Source organism: Colletes latitarsis, chromosome 7 (assembly GCF_051014445.1).
Source record: "Colletes latitarsis isolate SP2378_abdomen chromosome 7, iyColLati1, whole genome shotgun sequence".
NCBI classification, from domain to species: Eukaryota; Metazoa; Arthropoda; class Insecta; order Hymenoptera; family Colletidae; genus Colletes; species Colletes latitarsis.
The window spans coordinates 17,581,196-17,604,169 of record NC_135140.1 but is presented as its reverse complement, the minus strand read 5'-3'; the positions used below and the strand labels follow the sequence as shown (position 1 = coordinate 17,604,169).

Here is a 22,974-nt window from a genome sequence, read left to right as displayed (position 1 = left end):
AGACCACGCTCGGACGTCTACGTTGCGCCTAGACACGCGACTATGTTTACGTCGTAAAACGAACTTTTCTGTTGCCCGTGAGACACCGTGAATGGGTTAGGGCAGCCAGACCACCGTCGTACGGCTGTTCTAGACGATACGAGAAAACCATGAACCCCTAGAATCGTTAAGCTTCGATGATCGAGAGACGTTTTGATCCGTGCAATGATTATTTATACTTTATCTCGTCGTTCGGAAGATATCTTCGATACGAACAATCGTCGAGGCGCGTAATTACACTACTCAATCACAAGAAATTCATGTTATTTGATTTCTAAAACGACGTCTCCGAACATGATGAAACGAAGATCGATGGCGTATCTGCGTTTCTTTGTTGCTGATGAAAGAGGCGACGATACGCTCTTATCTTCTCTCTTTGTAGATATTTCTATAATTGTTGTACAATATGTTTAGCAATATACGGGGGTATGAGGCTGGAGTGGGACTTCCTGACGTTTGGCAGGTCGAAAACCCCGATTAAGCTGATGTTCTCTAATACCTGGACCACTATCCACTATTTGGATAGTGGCCTCCTCGTTGCGGAGAACTTCGGCAAAGTTGGTGGGCTCACTTTGGTCAAATCCACTCATTTCACCTCCACGTGGGACCCCTGGGGCCCTGTATCGGATCGGTACAGGGTGCGAACGAGTGAGTGGTAGTGCAAAAGAAAATGTCCTTACTTTCCTCAAAGTGTACCGTGTTACATTTAGTGAATTACAGTGACCAAAAGTTACCTGAAGTGTGTTATTATACTTCTTAGTAAGTACTCGTTTAAGTGTCATTGTGTTGTGTACATTTGGTGAGGAAGGAAGAACGGATCCTAGACCTAGTGCTGTTGTTGCAAACATCAGATTCTACCCAGACCCAAAAGAGAATATCCTTGCAGGTAAACCGTAAGTTCTCCTAGCCCTGGACAGTATCAGTATCTTCCAAACAACACATCCAATACGGTCATTAATCGCTGAGGACACAGAAATGGTGAAGTGCATCTCTCAAAATGTATCGTGTTACGTTTAGTGAATTACAGTGACCAAAAAGGAACCTGAAGTGTATTATTACACTCCTTGATAAGTACTCGTTTAAGTGTCATTGTGTTGTGTACCCTTAGTGAAATGGTATCAGGATAACAAATAACAAAATCCAGTTGATCGGTTCGATACGAATACTTTTTTTATTGCGCTTAAATGGCCGGCATATAAACAGTCTACAATATAAAAAGTTTCGTACATAGAAAAATAAAGTGACGATAAAACGCGTTGGAAATGCGATCGACGTTCCAATTTGGGATCCGCCTATCGGGTAGATTCAAGCTCTTTATTATCATACAATTGCATCTAAGTCAAGTATCATACCGCTTGCGTTTACAATAAGAGATCGTTGCGATAATCGTTTAATTGAGCATTTTCTTCTTGCTTTGTTGTTCTTCACGCGATTAAGTACAAGTACGTTAATCTACAATCCCAAGCTCTTTAGTCGTACGGCGAGAGAACAGATAAAATTGGAGAAATTTAAGAGAAACTTATCTAGAATATTTTGGTACTCGCATTAAGGGCAAGGAGACCAGGCAGAGTCTCGAACCATCTCTCATTTCTCAATATTCTTCGTACTGTGTCGACAAAGTTACCCTTTCGTTTATTTTACTTAGACTCTATTCCCTCATAGAACTATATTTTTAGATAAAATCATTTAGAACCATCTTATACAATATTGAGTAATAAGGCTTCTCTGATCGAAAGATTGACTCCATCATTCTCTCCCTAAACATTTGCAACAATCCTGTGCGTTACGCGGAATAAGCAAGTATTATTAATAATGAGTCGCACCTTTGCAAGAGCGTATTCTTACAGTAGTAAAAGCTCCTTTCATAAGAGATTCGGCTAATTACACTCGTCTTCTTAAAGTACTTTTCTTAAGCCTTTATACTAAAGCGTTAGTTAGTTACGTAATAAAATATACATAGTGTACGACAGGGGCAACGAACTTCATCGAGAGAACGTTCATTTGCCGTAATAAAAGTTACGAAAGTGAAAATTGCCGCAATTCGCCACCCCTGGTGTACGATATTGATCGCGTTCGATTGCGTACTTCTTTATTTTTAAAATAAGCGCAATGGGCGCTGCTCGAAATCATCAGAGAACCGTGTTCGCGAAGAACGTGGGAAATTTCGAAGATAACAAAATCACTGTGCGTTTAAGTACCACTTTAAGTAACATTTTTGCTGAATTGGTCACTCGAACATCTCCCTTCAAGTACTTTCGAGCAGTGCAAAACGATTCGTGTATAAGAAGGCACTTACGTTTCGTTTCTACATGAAATGCATTTACATCGTGTTAAAGTATAACCTTAGACGTTTATAATACGATATTACGAATACAGAAGATTTCTATTTTCTTTTATTTCGTTTACGATCACGCGGAGTCCCCTACTTTCGTTAGGATTTCTCGTTGTGTTTGTTCGGCCTCTTTCTGCCTGGCGTGAACAGAGCAAGTATCCCGCTCACTGCAACACAAAATGGATATTTCAAAAATTAGTGAGATTTATGTACGGTGAAACAAAGCTATAAGAAGAGACACGAGTTTGGATACGTGCAGAAGAGTTGAGCAGCCACTATAACGATCACCAACGTGCAGTAATCATCGATCAAGTACCCGATCATCAGAGTACCACTTATAGCACCTATTCGACTGATAAAAGCCGACAAACCAGCAGCCATTGCCCTGAAAAGGAAACCATCGTTGTTTAAGTTTACATAGAAGAAGCCATTGTTGAAGTTGTTCCCATACACTAGGGGACACCGTATATTATTACATATACAGTCTATGGATGACTATTGTTTTCGCAATGATACAGTTGGCATTGAAATGCTAAACACTCAACGATGTTCAAGAGTGACCGTCATGGTATTTCTTAAATAATATAGATAATCGACTCGATCCAATCGCTCGATTATAAATAACTAGATAGAAGAATATAAATGTTACGGGCGGATATTTATACCATCGGTATACATCGATTGATAAGCGATAGAAAAAACAACCGAGTGCCAATGTCGATAGTTAAGGTGACTGATTTCTCGCTAGTGGTATTCCAATCGGTGATACCGAGCGACATAACAAGTTTTATTTATCAGGAAATGGTCAGGGCGTTACACCGTTCGACAGAGACGATCACCTACTTAATTGGCCTTATCTTTCGTGGAGATATCCGGAACGTTATAGACGGCGTTCGCAAAAATTTTATCTCCCCGCTAGTTCACGAATTGAGCGCCGACTTGATCCCCTAATTCTCTCATTGACATTTATTGGCCAATAAAAATTGTATCAAATAAGACAAAACAGCTGCGTAAACAGCAACGAGACCGTGTTTATGCACGGTCAAAGTTGAACTCGCTCGTATTGAGTCGAATAAATCCTTCCTGCCGATTGCATTCTTCTTTTGTGTTTTGAATCTATTGGATGTTTCGTGACGCAAATGCATCGAGAACACGGTTATTTGCGAATGACTCATTGATCATTTTATGTTAAGAAAAACGTAATCTAGAGTTGAGTTGTTCTTTCATTTTCAAGAAATTGAAATTTACAGTATGGATCACAACACGCGTACAAACGTTTTATCTGAAAATAATAGCGATAAAGTTCTACGAAATTGATCGGTCTTCAGATCTAATGATCAGCCAATCTCAAATTCTATTTATACATCCAGCAGGACTTAACACAGACCCAACATTCTATCGACTCAGATTTCATTTACTCTTTAATCAGGTTTACTACATAATCAAATTTAGATTAGACCGAACACAGCCTAACTCAGACTTCGCGTATGCGAATCACAAACGTAACCCAGATCTATTCTTAACTCGGATCTAATTTAGTCCGATCTTGCGTCTAACGCAACCCTAGGTCAATCTTACAAACTCCACACGTGGCCAATTCGGTTCGGTCGTATCTCAACTCGAACGTAACTTAGACTTAACCTGACTTAATCTTAATTTTTAATATTCAAATGCTTGGAAAACGAGCTTATTACAGTCCTAACGGAAAATTTGGAAAATTGCTGACATCAATCCTCGTAGAAAGTTACCTTAAATGCGTTGGATAGAGATCAACTAGAAGGCAGTATACCACGCTAAGGCAGACGGATGTGACCGATTCGTAGGCGCAAGAGAGTATCAAGTTTTGGATGGACGTCTTCACCAGGAAGAGACAGGCGGTCACGATGGCAGATATAAAAGCTGTTATTACTGAAACATAAAAGATATTTAGCATATCCTGAAGTTTGTACGGTTTCGATCAACGTCATCTACCATGTACTCGTCTTCGATATTGAACCTCGAGTTTGTATTCTGGAAACACAAGCTTTTTGTTTCATGGACGATTGCTCCAGGAACTAAGTTCTCCACTCAACGATGAAGTGTTCTGAATATCCCAGAATAGTAAAGCAGAACAAATATGGCGACTATGACAAGTACAACCGATAGCATAAAGTTGATCTTCGACGAGCGTTTGCTCAGAGACAAAGGATTTCACTTACCGAGGAAAAATTTGTATCCTACATAGTTAACCAGGAGCGGTAATATCAAACCCGTCGGGATGCAAGAGGCTCCCAAGATGAACGTATGGACAAATACGCTAATTTGTACTCTGGATTCGCAATTGAACGGATCATCCGACAGCGCCTGTGTAAATAAACGAAGTCAGACGAAGGTGGACAAGTGGTACGGTCGAATAGAATTTTCAACGTTCAACTTACTGCCGCGGTATTGTTCTTCACGCTCTTCAGGGTACAGACGCTGGCCGTTTCATTAGGATACGCCTCTTGGAAGTCGGCGTATCTGTGAAACAGCTCTGGTAGCCACAACGTGAGCGTGTAATAAGAGGATGTGACGAAACAGGCGATCAAACACACGACTATTGTCCTGCATAGGAACGGGGGCTTCAGGATCATCACGGTTTTCGTCCAGATGTCGTTTATCATTAACTGGAAGGACTTTTCTTCCTCGTTATCTTCGTCCCTCGTGTGCATTATTTGATGCACTAGATCGTTGAGATTATTGTTCCCACAGTTTCGTAGTTTCGTCTGGAAATCAGTTTCAGTGTTCTCAAGTATGAAACGATAGAGCATCATAGTGCTGGAAAAGCGAACTGTTCTCTATTCTAGTAGCTGACCACTGTTTTCCAAAATGGAATAGCTTACTGTATATTCCTTTGGTAGTTTCCCACTGTTCTCCGAATACATTCTCATCAGTACGTCCAACATTTGGACGTTCTGTCCGGTCTCGGCAAGATACTTGGGTGTCTCGGGGAAAAATATTAGCCAGGTGCCGGTTAGTAAGGCTGGCAGGGAGCATATAAAAACGAAAAGATTCCACGAATGATAAACCACACCTCCAATTACCATGTTTACTTCCAGTGGAATGATTATCCAACCGACACCTGAAAACAAAATTACCTCCGTTTAAAAAAAGGATGCATTTGGCGCCTAAATACTTATTGCCTCAATGTTTTCTTTGGATATACGTAAAAAAGTTCCAATGAACTCTAAGAAGAGAAGATGTAATTCTTCTAATAAGAAATATCGCCTGAATCGAGTATTTCTAATTTTTGTGGAATCTGGCACAAAGATAAAGCTTCCAATAGAGGAATCATAAGGGTCGAATACAAGCTCCATTCAACCATAGATGGCGCCACCACAAACGATTAGATTGGCTATAGTGGAGCCTTCTACAGATGCGATGAAATTTATATTTATACACCTAGTGATTATTCGTACAAGATTCTGTTTATATTTAACATTTTTTCTTATCTTCAATGCTTATTTTGTGAGCCAAGTTCCATAAAAATGTCCCTAGCCAATAAATAACTAGTTTTCATCCGAGTGTTCACCTGCCAGAATGATCATCCCTAGCACCCAAGCCATCTCCATCCACGAGAGCATCTTGTCGCGATATTTGGTTGGTTGAAATTCACCCAAGTATAGAAAGACGACCGCCGACTGCCCGTTCATGCTGAAAATGTTAATATTTTATTATCGTTTGCCGATAAAGCGATTGACCCTAGCAGAATGACACATGTCGTACTAACGCTGCACCGCTTAGAAATTTTAGAAACAGGAAGACCCAATAGAGAGGCACCACCGACGCTAATAACTCGGAGATTCCGTGGAGAAACAAAGCAACCAACAGTGATAGCCTTCGTCCTTTTATGGCTGCGTAGCACCCCCATATGTAGGAACCAGCCAGCATACCTACAAATTTACGTAATTATGCAGATACAGAAGTCTCGGTTAGTGCAACCTCGAATATTGCACGAGAACCTCGTTTGGTGCGCTCTGTTGATTAATAAAGTAAACATGGTCAATTAGCGACTAATGAAGTTGAAAATGAAAGTCTCCCAACGCAGCTAGTGGAAATGAATTGTACATGTGGAGTTGCTTGTTATTCAGCTTGTTACCTCGATAAATGCAGGCATGCTCAGCGCCATCTTTTTGCAACTATCGAGGGTCACCTGTAATTCGATAACCGACACAATTGAGATCAGCTAAACATAGTTGCCAACGAAGTACAGAATGTACAATGGACCAAAGAATAGTTGCCTACTATTAGCACCTCCAGCGGAGAAACGACGAAACACAATTATTATATCTGCACAGGTATAGTAGTTGTGTTTGTTCTAATACGTTTTCACGTGTTTTAAAATGAAAATGAAGATTCAACGTGATTATGTGACAGAAAATGTAGGTTTATTCATAAATTTTATATAAATAGTTAAGAACCGTATTTGGTTGATCAGGCTCGAACAGAACAGCGTAGTTATTTACACCGGGTGTAAAACTTTCTCCCATAATTACACGGTGCGAGAAAATGTTAGTAGATCGCACATTTTTTGCTTAGAATGTTTATGTGTAGAGAAAACGTTCAATGTTGCGCGAGATAATGCCTTTCGATTCTTGTCACGATCGATCGTTAATCGTCAATAAATGATGCAATTGCTACGTACGGCGCGGAGTTGTACTGCCGTGCAAGGTGAACGCAATGGATTTTCCAGTGATTATGGTATAATGCAAAATGACTGATAATTGATCTCCGACAGGGATAAGTAGATCAATTATTACCACTTTGTTGTTGAAGAATAAAAAAATATAATAGGCTCTTTGTTATGACACTTGACGTTTAATTTTCTCCACGTGACATTAAATAAAACGCAACAATGGATTGTAAAAAAAATGGAAAGGGGGTAAGGGGAGGGGGCAAGTCACGTTCTGGCATTATACGAGTCTTCAAGGTTTAATTATTTACATTCCAGTCGTGTGAGTGTTGCCCGGTCGAATACGCGTTCCATCGTGTTTCTCAATGTGTCACTCATTGATGTACAGAATGTTCAAAAATTGACGAGGATACTTAAATTATCCTTTTCTATAGAATCTAAAAAATTACAGTTACGGAACTTATATGAGACAGTCAACATGTTAAAAGAAATCGAGCACGGTTATTGAACTATAGTTTCCTTGTTCCCAGTCGCGGCTGTTGGACATTGCACGACCCTGAGTGTAACAACATATGCTTTGAGCAATTCATTTAATTTACATCGCGTTCCATTTAAACACATTTGCTTCGACACTTTCTTGCAAGAATTTTTATCTTTGTTGCTTTCGCTCGAGACTTGAAATTCAAACTTAAATCATATTAGTTAGGTTTCCTCCCGACCCCTCGTTGTGCAAACACGGTTTATTTTTTTGTTACTAACGACACGTGTCAAGATCATTAACCTTTGAAGGAAACCGACCATACATGAATATTCATCCTATTATGATAATAACTTTTTAATAAACAACGGACGCCGACTGAATCATTCATATCATTACTCAAGATAATGACCTTAATGACGTATCTAACAGTGATTGAAATCGTGAGATGGGCCCTATTTAATTTGGCTTTGTGGTTTAAATAAAATATTACAAGTAGCAAGAGGAACTAATCTCATCATTTGCAACAAATTCTTTTTTTTGGGGGGGGGCTGTTATTTTTTATCGTTGACTCGAATTTAAATTATCGTAAATTTATATGATACGGTAAGGGGGCTTGTCTCAGTTCCCGAGCAGCCGAAACCCTTTTTGAAACGACACGTATAATCGATACGACTGTTTTAGATTAGATCGATGAAAGGGCGTGTGTGTGTCGCAGGAAAGGCACGCAAGAAAGACTAATTCTAGTGATAAGGCAGACTATACTTTCGCTGATTGCACACGCACGCTGCGTCAACGCAAAGAAAAAAAAAAACGAACGGGGAACGATCCTAAGAAATACGATAGAAAGCTGCCGCCAATACCGTATCGTTTGACGAATAATTAAACATTAAAGCAGCGGTGCACAACCTGTGTATTGCGTTTGCAAGTTAGACAAAGTCTAAGATTTGTTCCTCTATCACTATTCATTCTATCGTCATTTGTAAGGCTTCTTTGTTATCTTCGATAGATTTCATTCCTAGACGTTTTTAAGTCCTATTTTCGTGCGATGAATTTGACGAAAGGGTCGGTTTTAAGCGTCACTGTATCGAAGCGGCTGTCCGCGACACTGAGTGAATCATTTGAAACAGCCTTCCGCACCAGGACAGCTTATTTGCTGATTTCAGAAAATACTGACTCAGACCCTTTGTCCGTGGTTATAAATAACAAATTGGCAAATGCGCTCGAATCCTGGCTCGGGAATCGACCAAAACAACGCCGTTATTATATCGTCGCTGGACCAAAGCGTGACAAAAATAATTCGCTGTTTTTCTACGCGTTATGATTATCATCGATGCGAGAAATACAAAAAAAATATGTCGAAAGAAACGATAGATCACGATAAATGTGAATGGAAAACAATACGTAACGAGTTGTTTTGGAATTTACTATATACGTGTAAATATTTACACTATATTATTAGAGTAAAATAAAGGATTACCTAACATCGGAGCGGCGCTTAAGCGGCCCTTGTCCACCGTGGTCATTTGAAAGTCGCATGCTGCTGAAGGTAGTATGAATCCAATGCTGGTTATGCTGAATGCCACGTTCATGAAAATCAGACTGCAGACGGCCATAACCTTAAGGTTAAATTTGCCAAATCCTGTTGGAATAGGACAAAGAAAAAATACTAAGAACAACGAAGGCATTACTGTTTATTTAATAATTATATCGATGATAAAATGAAGCCAAAACAGTAGAGTATCTATTGACGTTAATGAATCTGCAATTACTTATTGTTTCTGCTGAATGCATGCATTTTGAAAAGCACGTGTTAAGGTCGTTTCAAGATCACAACCATAGACAATCTTAATAAAAATTTGTAACTAGATCAGACAGGTTGAACCAAAGCACGTCTATTAGAACCATCGTACAGGATTTATTGCAGTTATTTTTATCACTTGATAGACTAAACCTTGAGTAAATAGAATGTTTACAATAGTCTAACGAATGACGTCCATGATAGAGTCGAGTTTCGTCGTCTCATTTTCAACGAAAGCACGTCTCACCTTGCAGAATATGTAAAAATACTAATTGCAAATGGAGAATAATGAAGTAATCTTGAAATGCCTTAGAAATTTTCGTTTATTGTTTATTAAAAAGTCTTGGAATTCCGGTTTTGTACTAGTAGTCATTTTATACATTACGATTTTCAATTGTGCAATATTTTCTGGTATCTAATATCGAAATGGGAACGAGGAATACCTGTTTGGTCGACGGCATCTTGAGCAACGCTTTCTGCCGTCTGTTTCGTTCCTGCGAACAGAAGAAAATCATCGGTTACGTGCAAAAGGGAATGATAACTGCATGGGCTCGCGTGAAAGTCAGACAGTAGCGCAGTAACCTCTAGCAGGGCCCTGGACAACAATATTTTTCTTTTAAAAGAGATCATTCTTGAAAGGGTAGTTCTTGCTTTAAATCGATCATACCATTTGTGTGCTCGAATAAAACAAATTCAAGTGAAAACTGACGAACGCGTTAAAAAAATATAACGTGTACAAAGTTTGGTTTTTGTTTCATAAATACATTCTGCAAAATTGTCAGAGAAACATCAACGTAATAAAATAATCGAGTTGTTGGCAGAGATGAACAGTCAATGAACAAAGACAGAACTATCCGTCAGCTGTCTCGTCTCGTTCGATAAAGTATAGTCAGGACTTGGCCAATAATAACGAAGAACCTGAAAAGTGGAAGGGATTAGGGTAGAGTTGTCAGTCGGAGTCCCCTTGCCCCTTTAGTTTAGTTTCTGGATCGTGTCTCAACGTTTCGTTTCTCAATGATACTTCGCCGAGCGGTTATTCCGAGAATAAAAACGATTCCTGGAGCCCTCAGGGTCCCAGACGAACACATTGCGTCTGTCGGGACAACAACACGAAACGTCACAACGGAGCGCGCTGGCTAAAGGACGAGGCTCATCCCTCCTCTCGAGGCTCCGGTTTCCGATAAACCGTTTTTCGTGCTATTCGCGGCTGCATGGCGCTGACCTGTTCGTCCAACGCCACGCGCGCTCGTGTGTTTCTTTGTTCTCGTCGACCTAAACGCGCTCGAGCCGTTGCCCCGAGTGCTTTGGCAAACACTTGCCTCTACCCCCTCGGCTTCGACGTTTTCGGAACACATTTTCTTCGAGTCGACGCTCGTTCCTGTCGCAATTGCATCGAGAAGTCGTTAAAACGCCGGTATATCATCGTATAAACAAAGTGGAAACACAGGAGTCGAAGCAACGCCAGTTTAAAGTTGAAAGTGACCTGACAAGAGTCACCGATTTTATTGAAATTTTGCACGTTCGTTGACCCTTTATTGCTCACACGTTTTCGATCTAATCCGCCAAGAATGAGTTCTTTTAACTGGACTCCTCTCTACACTACATAACAACGTGGTTTTTGTTAATTACATAACCGTAGGAAGACAATTATTTTTATCCCTTAAAGATTAAACACAGTCCCTAAAACAGATTTGGGCATCAATTACGAATACTTCCTCGAACCCTCTCCAATATTATGTCACCCAAGTACATGGATTTCGAACTACAGATACCAGGTACGAAACGGTTTTACGTGAGGTGGATTCCGTTACCTCAGAACTAGTCTCGTTTCCTGAACCTGCTACACGCGTTCGAGAATTCGTTCGAAAATGATGCGACGAAAAAAGACAAAATATAATCCAACGATCGAAGGAGAGCACGGAGAACTGGTTGCCAGTAAACGACCCGAGCGACCCACCGGTTAACGTTCGTAACGTTATGCTAATGTTCATCCCCCTCGAAAACGACACCACCGAAACTTGGAGAATTCAAAGCTTCGAAACGATTCGAAATTCCCCCCATCACTGTTCAAAAAACTTATCGAGACTCTCGAAGCTTCGAAGCGTTTCGGTTTACTGTCGTTGCTTTGGACTGGTTTTGTCTGTGCGTGAAATAAATATTACCTTGCAACGTGAACGCAGCATCTCCTGCGACTAGCGGCTCGGACGCGGCTGGCTCGTGTTCCAATCGAGCGATATCGCTGGACATCGTACGCGCGCGACACTAACGCATCGCTGCGCCGACGCCTTTCTTGCTGGTTTCGCACTACTCGCGCGGTCTTGCTCGGTACACGCCGCGCGTTTCGCTCTCCACGAGATCACCTAACCAACTGCGCCTCCCCCCTAATCAACTGCAATAATAAACCTGCTGCCCGCCGCCTTTGTCGTTGCATTACTGCTTTTTTCCGCTCGCACGCCCGGCGTTCCCGCGAAACGCGCCCGTACGTCCGCATCTACGCGATCGATGAGCGCCTTATCGTTCCCAACGGCGTGAAAACCGATCGGTGGCGACGAACGCGCGACGTATCGATCAAAACGAACGCCGTGGACGGCGTTATCGGTTCGTTCCCATCGGTAACGTCGAAAAAGACGCAGCATCGACGCCGCGGTTAACCTCTTGACGTCGCTCATGCGTGCCAGTTTACACCGAGCGTTCGATACGCTCGCCAAATACGAAATTCCAGTGAAAACGACACGCGAGATACGGGGGAAAATGTCACGCGTGCCAATTGTCTTTGTCGCGGATAATTCGGGTGCTTTGAAAACATCGAGATCAGATTTCCTTTGCAACCTAACCCGTTCACACGATTTTAGAACGCTATTTTGGATAAAAGTTAGCAGGAATTTAGATAATTTTGTTATCTTACGCGTTTGTTGGACACAGTACCACAGCAGACCTAACCCAAAACGCAAGAAAACAATAAGAAACATTTTTGGTTCGTTGAAAAGGTCACGAGTCAATTATCTAGTCTATTAAAATAACCGATCAAAAATTTTCTTTTCCCTCGTTATCGAGGTCCATTTGAGAAACGCTCGTTTTCAGAGTGCGCGATAGCGTAACGCTTTTCACGATATCACATAACCTCTTATTTTAAATTTCTGCTCGCGTCTTCCCACGCTACGTGACAAATAATCTAATCTGCCTAATTGCAAGATTTCACACTGTCCAGCACACTTTGTGTGCGTATACTTTTCCTGCTGATAAATCTTTCGTCGTTTATCGGCCGACGAGTGTACAATATTTTAACGCAAAATGTTACTCGCGCGTGGCGTGATTCGATCAGAATGGTTACATGGCGTAAGTCGGTCTGTGTAGCTACACTGTATCACGTGACACGCGATGGTCGATAACAATAGTACGAAATTTTTGGGAAAACTGGAATAGTAAATTGTACACAAATTATTTTTTAACGTTTCGAAAATTGTTTCTGTAAACAAAGCGTTAACAATCTGGTTCAACGTTCCAGCTGTGGATTCTGATCGTACTAATTGCTTTTCTACATAAGTCGATACGGTCTCGTTTCGTGTACCAATGGAATTAACGCTAGTAGGATCTGGAGAGTCGTTTACAATTCCGCAGTAGTAAACGTACGATTATTGTTGTGGAACTTTTAATCTGGAGCATTAGCAGAGATACGGAGAGATAATCTTTCTTTAACCCTACTAAAACTCCAGACTGAAAACTCCGCGACAAAAATATTCCATTTATGAAATTACAAAGGAGTCATTATGTACAGTGGTTCTCAACCGTGATGCTTGAAATATTTTAGAATAACTAGCTATAAACGTTGAATACATTTATTAAATACTCTCCCGATTGCTGTATTTAGTTCATGTTCCCGAATTATAATTATTCTTGTACCTTGATAATAATTATTTACCTTTAGTAGAAGTGACCATTTTCAGCTTGGTGTCCTGTTGTAGAGTTTCTCAATATTTGAAATGAAACAATTGCTTTCCAATAGATCAACAAATAAGAGTTCGATAGTTTTAAATATACGAACTGGCTGAATAATAGATCCGACAAGACCTGACCTATCCATCTGTTAGAAAATCGTTTGGCTACTCGGCTGAAATATGACGGTGTATTGTCACGCATAAATCACATGTGACGTCTGCTGGAATTTCTTCCAATAATTCGTGCAATTGATTACTCAAGATATTGACACAGGTTTAACCTTTGTCGATCTACCACTAAAGAAAACTTGGAATTACCGAGCATTCATTTTATACAAATAGTTTGGTAGAATCGGTTATACCAGTGCATACATAGTTATAACTCGGGGAAGAGGTCGAATAGAGCACGTTGTTACGCGAGTAATGAATAATAATGGAGTAGCAACCTACAGAATAAGAACTGGACGCACGAGAACCCCTTGCTAAAAGACAACTTTAATAAAAAAACAAATAGAAAACCCTATCAGGTTTTTGAGAGAATACAAACAATGTAAAATAGTCTAGTCTCTGAAAAAAACGCATAAGACGCCTTGTGTTTGGAACAGTTGCGAATTTATCGCGTCTATGGGATCCTTTGACCTCCGAACAGGGACGCCATTCACTCTTTCTTTTCATTCACCTCGGCACACATCCTCCCCGACGCGCCGTATCCTTTGGTTCGTATTCTTTTAAACTAGCTTTCTAATCTCGGCATCGTCGTGACGCTGAAACTCGTTTTGCAAATTCGCCCGACCGGTTCGATCCTAGGATTTCGTTAGACGATCGGACATTATCGACGAACGGATCGCCCGACGACAATCGAGGATTCCGAGAACATAATGACGACCGTACCGTTGAATAGAACTGGGAATTCCACGAATTTTACGTTCTGCTTGCGTAAGGAACGAGGATTATTAATTTCCTGGTAGATTAACCATCTTTTTATAAGGCATATCGAAGTATAAGTCGCTGCAAGACACAAAGAAACGTACGAACGTAACCTATATTCGTGAATTTGCCTGTTCTGACGTTGTTTAAACAGAAATGAGAACAATTTTATTCGTAAACTTTTAAAAAATTTAAATCTCAAATTGTGTCACAGAGGCATAATAAGTATTATTTACGTATTTTGTGGTATGGTATTACGATAGGCCTCCATTCAACATGGCGTCCAATGGTCACGTGCCCCAACTTAACACTAGAACTACCAAAGCAGTTAAAATGACCCATTCGTAATTTCTAATAAAGCTACATATAAGAGAATGAATAAAGTTGAAGTTGAGAAACTTATTTAATTTATTTGGTACAAATAAATACATTATAATTGTTGGTAGTTCTAGCGTTAGTCGTAGATGCATCAAACGCTATGGCCCCGTGTCGCAGTTGAAAATTTAACAGAACGAATCCACGCGATTTCGGTTTATTACGGAATTACATTAAGCGTTATCTCTAATTAGCAATGCAGATGCCACAGGAATTTAGTTCATAGTGAGATACAGACGGCAATTGAGATAAACTAATCTGTCAGATTAACGCCTGGAAAAGTTGCACGAGAGGCAGATAAATAGGCACTCGAAGTTCAATGTTTATTTACTTGAATTTTTCAGTTAACACGTCGAGTAGGCTGCTCGAAAGATTTACTCCTCTTCGAGCGTTTCGCGAAATAGGCACGAGTTGCAACTCGTTGAAATGAAATATTTAAAATAAGTAGACGTTGTTTTTATTCTATCGTAGACACGTTTTACCACGAGCTACGTTTCTTTTTTCGGCTACACGTTCCCGTCCTAAAGTATGTTGTAAATTATGCACGATAACGCGCGAAACACGGCTCGTTCGTGCATTTTTGCGGAACGATGCACGTTTATTCTAACGCGTAGCGATACCAAACTCTAATCGCTTCGCGTTATCATCGAGGCGCGATAGTTGCGTAAAAAGCATCCATGCATACGCGATACACAACTTTTCCGAACGTGAGTAATATTTTAATGTTACTCGTGAGAAACACGTTTCGGTTTAAATTTCAATTTCAATTTCACTCGTACAAAAGGAAGGATTTCTGACTTAAGGGCCGAGGAACGATCGGAGCAAGGCACGACGGGATTCGTAGACATTTTTAAAGGCGAAGACATCTTTAGAAACATCCATCGCACGATGTTCAATAAATTTTTTTCAATATTTTAATTTCCATATAGAAAAAAATTTCTCTTGGTCATCCGGAACCACGTGTGCACGGTTGTTGAAAAATTTTTAAATTGAAATTTTACTATAAACCTACTTGAAAACGACTCACGCGACTTGGGCGTTGTACGAATACACGTTCACGTTTGATAAATCAATCACGATAGTTAGGTAGAGACACTTGACGCTACAATAGCGTCTTATCGATTCTGATAAAGGCAATTAAGCAGATAACGCATTGATCCGACGCATTTGTATTGGTGGGCCTCTAAATAATAAGCAAGCAAGCTGTGGCCCACGACAGCCACGCGCGAGGATCAACGACAGCTGAGATTTGCTTGCAACAGAGTCACAGAAATTTTATTCGAACGACGAATACAAATCTTTTATTCGTGAGTTAACCGCGATGAGGGTGCGTTTGTACCTGAAGAGATTGGGTAGAATTTCGTGTAGCATAGAGAAGTCATGCAGTATGAAAAGACTGCAAACTGATAAACCGTATCGGTTCGAGTCTGTTCATTCTAGTTTGCATGCGAACTGTTATTGGCGAATGCGCGCCACAGTATTATATTACTTGATAATAAGCTTATTTGGCCAAAGAGACTGGTAATGGTAATTTGTTTACGCAATACCATTTAACGTGTGCCACCTATGGTATTTGTATTATATTGACAGGTGTTTTGGTATGCAATAATACTTGTTAACGAATCGTTAATTGTACATCTTGTAAAAACTGTTCGTTATCTTACATGACTACCATGATCCAACGTAATTGAACGTAATTGTACGATATCTTAGAAATTTTTATTTCACTGTTTAGCAGAAAGAATTTGTTTTATCTGACCATTTTAATCTAATATTAGAATATTAGTTTTTGGCTTCTAATTACACGTGTTATTGGCAATAAAATTGTGAGTGTTCTGTTTTAATCTATAAATAGATACGTTGGTATGTAGAGTTCGATAGATATCGGTGGATCGTCAGAATTTCGCGGGAAAAAATTATTTGGAGACTCAAGGACGTTTCAAGGTCAATCACATTAATCTTGAATCAAATTTTAACATTAAATCGACATTGCGGTCATATAATACCAAGATAATCATAATTTCGATTCACGATTTTAAATCTCGAATAAAAGTAGATCGTTATTAAACTAGAACACGTATTATCGAATAGTATGATGCAACAATTACAATTTTATTTAAGCGTAGTCGTATGTATAAAATAAAATGGCACATATTTTCACATTTCCCTAGGCTCGGTAATCAATACTTTCTTGCATTATTTATTATTATTGTTGCATTATTGTTGCGTTCGTGGGAAAGATTCAGGCAAATGCATAACGGAATTTTAATCGAGAGGAAAAAACGAGTCGCTTCCGTCAGTAACATGATAAAATGTTATCTTGAAGAGGTCGCTTTCCTACATATTTCTTTTCTTTCTTATCCAGTGTTTACCAGATCTTTTGTATACTTGTAATTGTTATTATGCTTTATAAGAACGCACTATTTTGTTTTTTAACTCTTTTATTTAGTAGCAGAGCTGCATCAGGGTCAAAGTTGATTTGGACGATTCAAAGATATGTCAGCATTTTTTACATTCCTTTGAAGAACGATTCTAATAAGAAATTCGCTTTTCAACCAATAATTCATGTAACTATTTATCAATTAAAATCTGTATTAATATCCACGTCAACAAATCACATCTACTATTAACTACTTCAGTTAAAATCAACTAAATCAACTCTCACATCAACTATAGCACCCTAGCCAACTAGCCTACTCTAACCAAAGACAACTAAAATCAATATCATCGATACTTTCAACGTCCAAGTCAACTCTTGTACTCGCACCATACTCAACTATAGATAAACTCCAAATAAACTTATCCACGCGCAAAGTTACCCAAAATTTATCGCCAAGTCGATCTCTATATCGCACTAAACGTTCGCCACGGCGTTCGCCAAACGTTGGTTGCAAGTCAACCTCCCCACTTTTTCTTCGTCTATTTAAATCTGTCTCGCGATTACTCTTACTACAGCTGCATAGTGTTCGATATCTACCTTGCGAAACGGTCAAGTGTTAAAACGGTTCACAGTACCCTAAAATACAGATATCGACGATTACCCGACTTACCTTTCACGTTTTCAATGTCCATCGATGAGTTTAGGTTGCAACGACGATGCGAAATCTATTCACAATGGACTTGTTGCAACCAACAATCGGTCGGTGAGCTTCAACGAAGGCTGTATCGCATTGCACTCGATAAAGGTCACCAAGAACCTGGTATCCCTGTCTAACTGTCAGGGGTGACGGACAGCGGAAGTGGAGGAGACTGAATCGAGGCACCGTTTCCTAGAAACTACTACACGTAGCGAGACAACGTTGCCTCAGTTTCGAAATTAGCCACCGGACATCACTCTGTCGTTGTCCGAGGTTCAATGCCGTCGAAACATCGAGAGACTCCAAGCCCCGTTGGCATCAGTCACTCTCGAAGCACGTGTGCTGTAAATACAGCCGTGGAGACGTTCTCAATCGCCAAGCTTTTTCGTCAACCCGCTAAACGTTAATTTTCTTCCTTCCTCTTGGGCAGAAACTGACCAATCCCACCCGTTCCTTGCAACCTATCCTAATGTCTCTAGCTCGTTAGCTATCGACATCGAAACTTTCACAGATTGGAAGAAACGTCGTTTAAATGTCATTAACACAGTATATTAGGACATTAAATTTCAATCCCTAACTCGAGTGCCTTAAGGGGGTATTTTAGAATAGAAAAAGTCTAATTGAGTTAGAAGAGACACTCTGTATAAGAAGAACAAATCTTCGCCGAATATACGAAACGTGCTAACAGCAGAAACCGTTATGCAAATGCCATAGACCAGAATGATCGACGATTCTATGGATCGAAATAGGCGTAAATTAGTGGGCATATTGCTCAGTTATGCGAGTTCAATCGCCTGTGCTTCGAAACCTTTGAAAATTCGTAGATTTTCAAAGGTTTCGAAAGGGGTACATAGGGACTTAAGGCCCTCTTAACTGCTGCTGAGTGGTGCCCCCTACAATTCTGGCTCGATATCTGCAGCTAAAACTATACACACATTTGTCGTGGATATAAATACACCATTTTGTAAATATTTAAAACTATTATTTATGGATATCGTTCCTTTTACAAGCCCTGTACAACATAGTATTAGAAAGAAACAGTTGGCGTGGTTCTAAATGGATCCAGACTCCGCGTGAGCGAGGATTAATAGAATCGATTCGTTCGAGAGGCGATAACAATTCATGGGTTGATATCTAATATTCTCAGTGTCGTTCCCATCGCTAGCACCGGGTATGTCTTGCGCCATAGAAAATTTTTCCGTCGTTCTCGACGCTAATCAAATTAGGAAAGGAGGATACCCATCGAGGGGAAGGAGATTAAACTGTTGTCGGCGATAATTGTTACCGGTCCTCCTTCTTCTTCGCGTGCGTTGCTCGGCATTACACGCGCTCGTCCACTTAACCCCATAATAATTGGAGCAATTGCCGGAATTATGTCGCGTAACAACTGTTTGAATGGAGGAAAAGAGAAGAACGCACGAGAAGACGGTTAATTAGTCGCTAACCAAAACACACGTACGATTCCATTGGGCGAATATAAACTGCCCGGTAGGGTTACCAATCATACTTTGTTAAAAGCACACGTACATACGTTTGTATCAAAAAAATTAACCTAACCTAACTTAATTCGTTATTCAAGAAAACTGTTTTATCTTCGTCTCTCGAAGAAACTTTTTTAAGGAAAATGTAATTAGAATTAATCTCTCTTGTGTATATTCCCTCGCTTGTTGCAAAATCGGGACTTTATACAGGATGTTCGGCCACCCCTGAGAAAAATTTTAATGGGGGACTCTAGAGACCAAAATAAGACGAAAATGAAGAATACCAATTAGTTGATGGAGGCTTCGTTAAAAAGTTATTAACAATTACATTCAAAAATTTCAAATCGTTCTGGAAAAATTATTTTCGGTTGGGAGGGTCAATTACAATCATTTTTGGTGAATACACATACCTTCGAAATCCTACCCACTTTCTAGAAAAAAAATTCAGTACGGGCGGAACTTGAAACGTTAATAACTTTTTAAGGAAGCCTCCATCAACAAATTGGTATTCTTGATTTTCGTCTTATTTTGGCCTCTAGAATCTCCCATTAAAATTTTTCCCAGGCCGAACACCCTGTATAGATTGCACTGCGCCCCTAGGCAAAGTTGTATCATTAACACTTTCACAACCGCTGACACCAACGTGGTGTCATGGGCATTCCAGTGGTTATTTGCCGGCGACACGCACGTGGTGTCATTTGTAGGCCAGTCGCTATTTGCCGGTGACACTCACGTGGTACCATTGATAGGCCAGTCGCTATTTGCCGGTGACCTTTCATCAAAAAGAGAAATATTAAATAAATGCGGAATTTAGTTAAATGGCGTTATTTTATAAAAAGCAGTTAATTTCATTATGTTGTCATGAATTTTGTTTTATATTTGTACGTTTCAATAATTATCACACAAAGGGAAAATATTGTTGTATAATAATGTTAATTGTTTCATGAATTTACGTAAAGTTTTTTCTTCCAAAATATTGCCGGCCACTGGCGACGTTTCACTGCGCAAACATGCGGTTGTGAAAGTGTTAAAATGATTGGAGGTAGATAGAAATGTAAAATAGTTTAATTTTATGCACTAAAAAATGTATTGCACCGTTTTAACGTAATGAAACCATTATTACATTCTCGGGACCCCGAAAGCCTTGGTCCTTCATTGCTCGAGGCAATTGGTCTTCGCGCCTCGAACGATGGGATAATTCTTCTGTCGTAAAGCAAAGTTCATCGAACGATTTCTGTTCTGTTCCGGCTCGAGTCCTTCCATCGTGACGATAACAGCTACGAAATTTCCTGTTCACCTTGTTCCCGTCTAACGATCGGAACTCGATTCGAGTTGAAACGATTCTAACAATTGGAGGGCTGAGAGCCACATTGGCGTTCCAAATTTTTTAGTTAACAATGTTTACACTATAATTCCATCCCTTACGAAAAGATGATGGCTCTTCTCCTTAATAAATAAACTTAACAAAACTGTTGGAACCATAGTGGAGTAAGTCCACCTTACGTCATTTTGATTATACGATTATATCGAAAGAAATCTTACTGAATATCTTGGTAACCATTAGGAGCTATCATAACGCGATGTTCCAAGAATTATTTAGAAATGTCGTGTTATTAAACTGTATTTCGATGGATGAAATAAAATTTATGCAGCAGATCAATTAATAACGCCGTATATTTGCCAGGTTAGCGATTCATCGGAGTTTAGGCGACCTTGTTTGCCGGTCGTGAAGCAGGAAAAGTGCAAATTGATGAGGCATCGGGTTCTGTCTTTAGAATGTGGAGCAAAAGGTTCTGTTTTGTTATGCACGTCAATGAATGACGATAATCAAGCAATCACGACAAAGTACATGGCCGATGCAAGCCTTAACGATCAACGAAGTCCAAGGATAGTTTCAACGAGTTGAGCTAATTAAAGTTCAAAGGTTCAAAGCCTAGGAAGCTCAAATGATTCTAACCCGTAATATACAAGTTCAAATATCGAACGTATTTCGAGTCCAAAAGATAGTTATTAATTCAGAGCTTCGGGACGTTTGAAGTTTACAACTCGAAGACTTTCCATTCAATTTCCATTCTAAAATATTAAACTTCTATTGATAGGTCTGGATTAGGTATGGGTCTGCTAGAACACTAATTGTGATTCTTAAGGTTTCTGGATTACTCCAAGGTTTCTAAACTCCTAGTTAACACTTGGAGACTCTGAAGTCCTCGGATGATCTTAAAAACCGCTATTTTGCTTCAGACTGCATGGGTGTAGGTCGGTGTTAGAACACCAATGGGGATTCTTAGGGCTTCTGGGCTATTCCAAGGTTTCTAAACTCCCAATTAGAACCTGGAGCATTGGAGTTTTCTCATAATCCTCAAAATCTCTGTCATCTCCAGAGTATGTAGAACTTTTGGATCATCCAAGGCACTTAAATCCCTAGTCGGAACTTAGAAACTGTCTATTGGTATAATGGTATCGTAAACACAATCTCTATAGATGCTCTTAACACAGATTCCATCGTCTATAGCAACGTAAATGATGTACTAGTCTCATTCTCCCACGAATTTACTATCGTTTCTACGCCAGGCAAATTGAAGCTAGGAAATACGTATTAGGCAGACATTCAAGATAAATAGGATTTACGCACGCAAAGAGAAGACGCGCAAAAAACAATAGAGATCAACGTTGAGCTCCCGTTTACCCGTGAAATCGATCGTCTCCCCTATTGACCTTTCATTTTATTACCAATGCTACCTCCCTGAAAGACTACGAACCAAAGATAAATTTATCCTTCGACAGGAATAATGAAAATCTCAATCCCTACAGGATCTACGTTCTTCATTTTGCCTTCCTATATCGTGATTGCTATTTACTTTAAGGTTAGGTTAATCACAGCATACACATATGGACGATGGTGGCCATTGTGGTCTCAACATGGAAAAAGATGGCGACTGTGGACTTGATAAAATACAGTGAATGCAATGCAATCTTGAAATGATTGATGGAACCTCGTCTGAAATATTACTTACGATGCCATTTTCATCCTTTATCCAATTACGAGCATTTATCGACTAAAATGGATTTACTATTAGACGACTCACTCGAACAGCAATGTCTTCCTCTTACACGAAGTTCGGACGACTTATTTATCGAATAATAAAGATATCCATCGACAAATACCAAGATTATTATCGAGGTTCCGGTGCAATCATAACCGTGCTTTTCTCCATCATGGTTGTTTCATGGAAGCGAGCTTGGAGGGTTGATAAAGTTTAATCAAATAATCGGATTGGAAACCGGTGCTCCGCCTCCAGTAACTACGCTACGAATTGCTCGACCAGAAAATACCATGTAATTAATGAAAGTAGCATCTAAGATAAGAAGCAAGCGATACATACAGCATTGAATTAAAAAGAAATCAGACTTTGAGAAGCAACTATAAATTATCGATTAATTGTCATGATATAAAAATTCTTACGAACTGGAAGTGTATGTGACTACCGTTTCTGAGCAGATTGCTAACATTTATGGGACCAAACAGGAGTAGAATACAGCAAGGACCAGTTTCGTCTTATTTTGCATTTGCAGATGTAACGTAAGCCTGATTGCATAACAGATTGCTTCTAACAACGACATGCATCGATAAGAATTAAAACGATATTTGCACGTGTCTTCAATGAAACTGCACGTTAAATGATTAACAGACTATAGACGATCGTCATTGACTTGTTCTTCTCGCGCAAGGTTAACTCAAATGTTATCGTTAATGTCGCGTATTTATTTCGTATCCGTGCGTCACGACGGAAATAAACTACACACCTTAACAAATATAATTTCCTTAACGATTCGAAAACTTTCTAAGCAGCCAAGGATTTTTCTTGTCGATCGACTCA

The 22,974-nt window shown here is 39.8% G+C and overlaps 1 protein-coding gene across 3 annotated transcripts; it reads right to left on the bottom strand.

Moving 5' to 3' along the window:
* Positions 1-1,187: 1,187 nt before the first annotated feature.
* Positions 1,188-17,896, bottom strand: LOC143343401 (synaptic vesicle glycoprotein 2C). 3 transcript variants are annotated; one of them, XM_076768278.1, is made up of 11 exons: positions 17,589-17,896; positions 9,745-9,795; positions 8,981-9,142; positions 6,120-6,282; positions 5,922-6,043; positions 5,233-5,471; positions 4,789-5,115; positions 4,570-4,714; positions 4,120-4,279; positions 2,625-2,756; positions 1,188-2,534 (listed from the first exon to the last, which is right to left on the bottom strand). In XM_076768278.1, the coding sequence occupies exons 1-11, from the start codon at positions 17,608-17,610 to the stop codon at positions 2,471-2,473; spliced, it is 1,587 nt and encodes a 528-aa protein (XP_076624393.1). In that variant the 5' UTR covers positions 17,611-17,896; the 3' UTR covers positions 1,188-2,470. The 3 variants fall into 3 exon arrangements, with proteins under 3 accessions (XP_076624393.1, XP_076624394.1, XP_076624392.1); XM_076768279.1 differs by lacking the exon at positions 17,589-17,896 and adding an exon at positions 13,221-13,349; XM_076768277.1 differs by lacking the exon at positions 17,589-17,896 and adding an exon at positions 11,464-11,708.
* Positions 17,897-22,974: the final 5,078 nt, after the last annotated feature.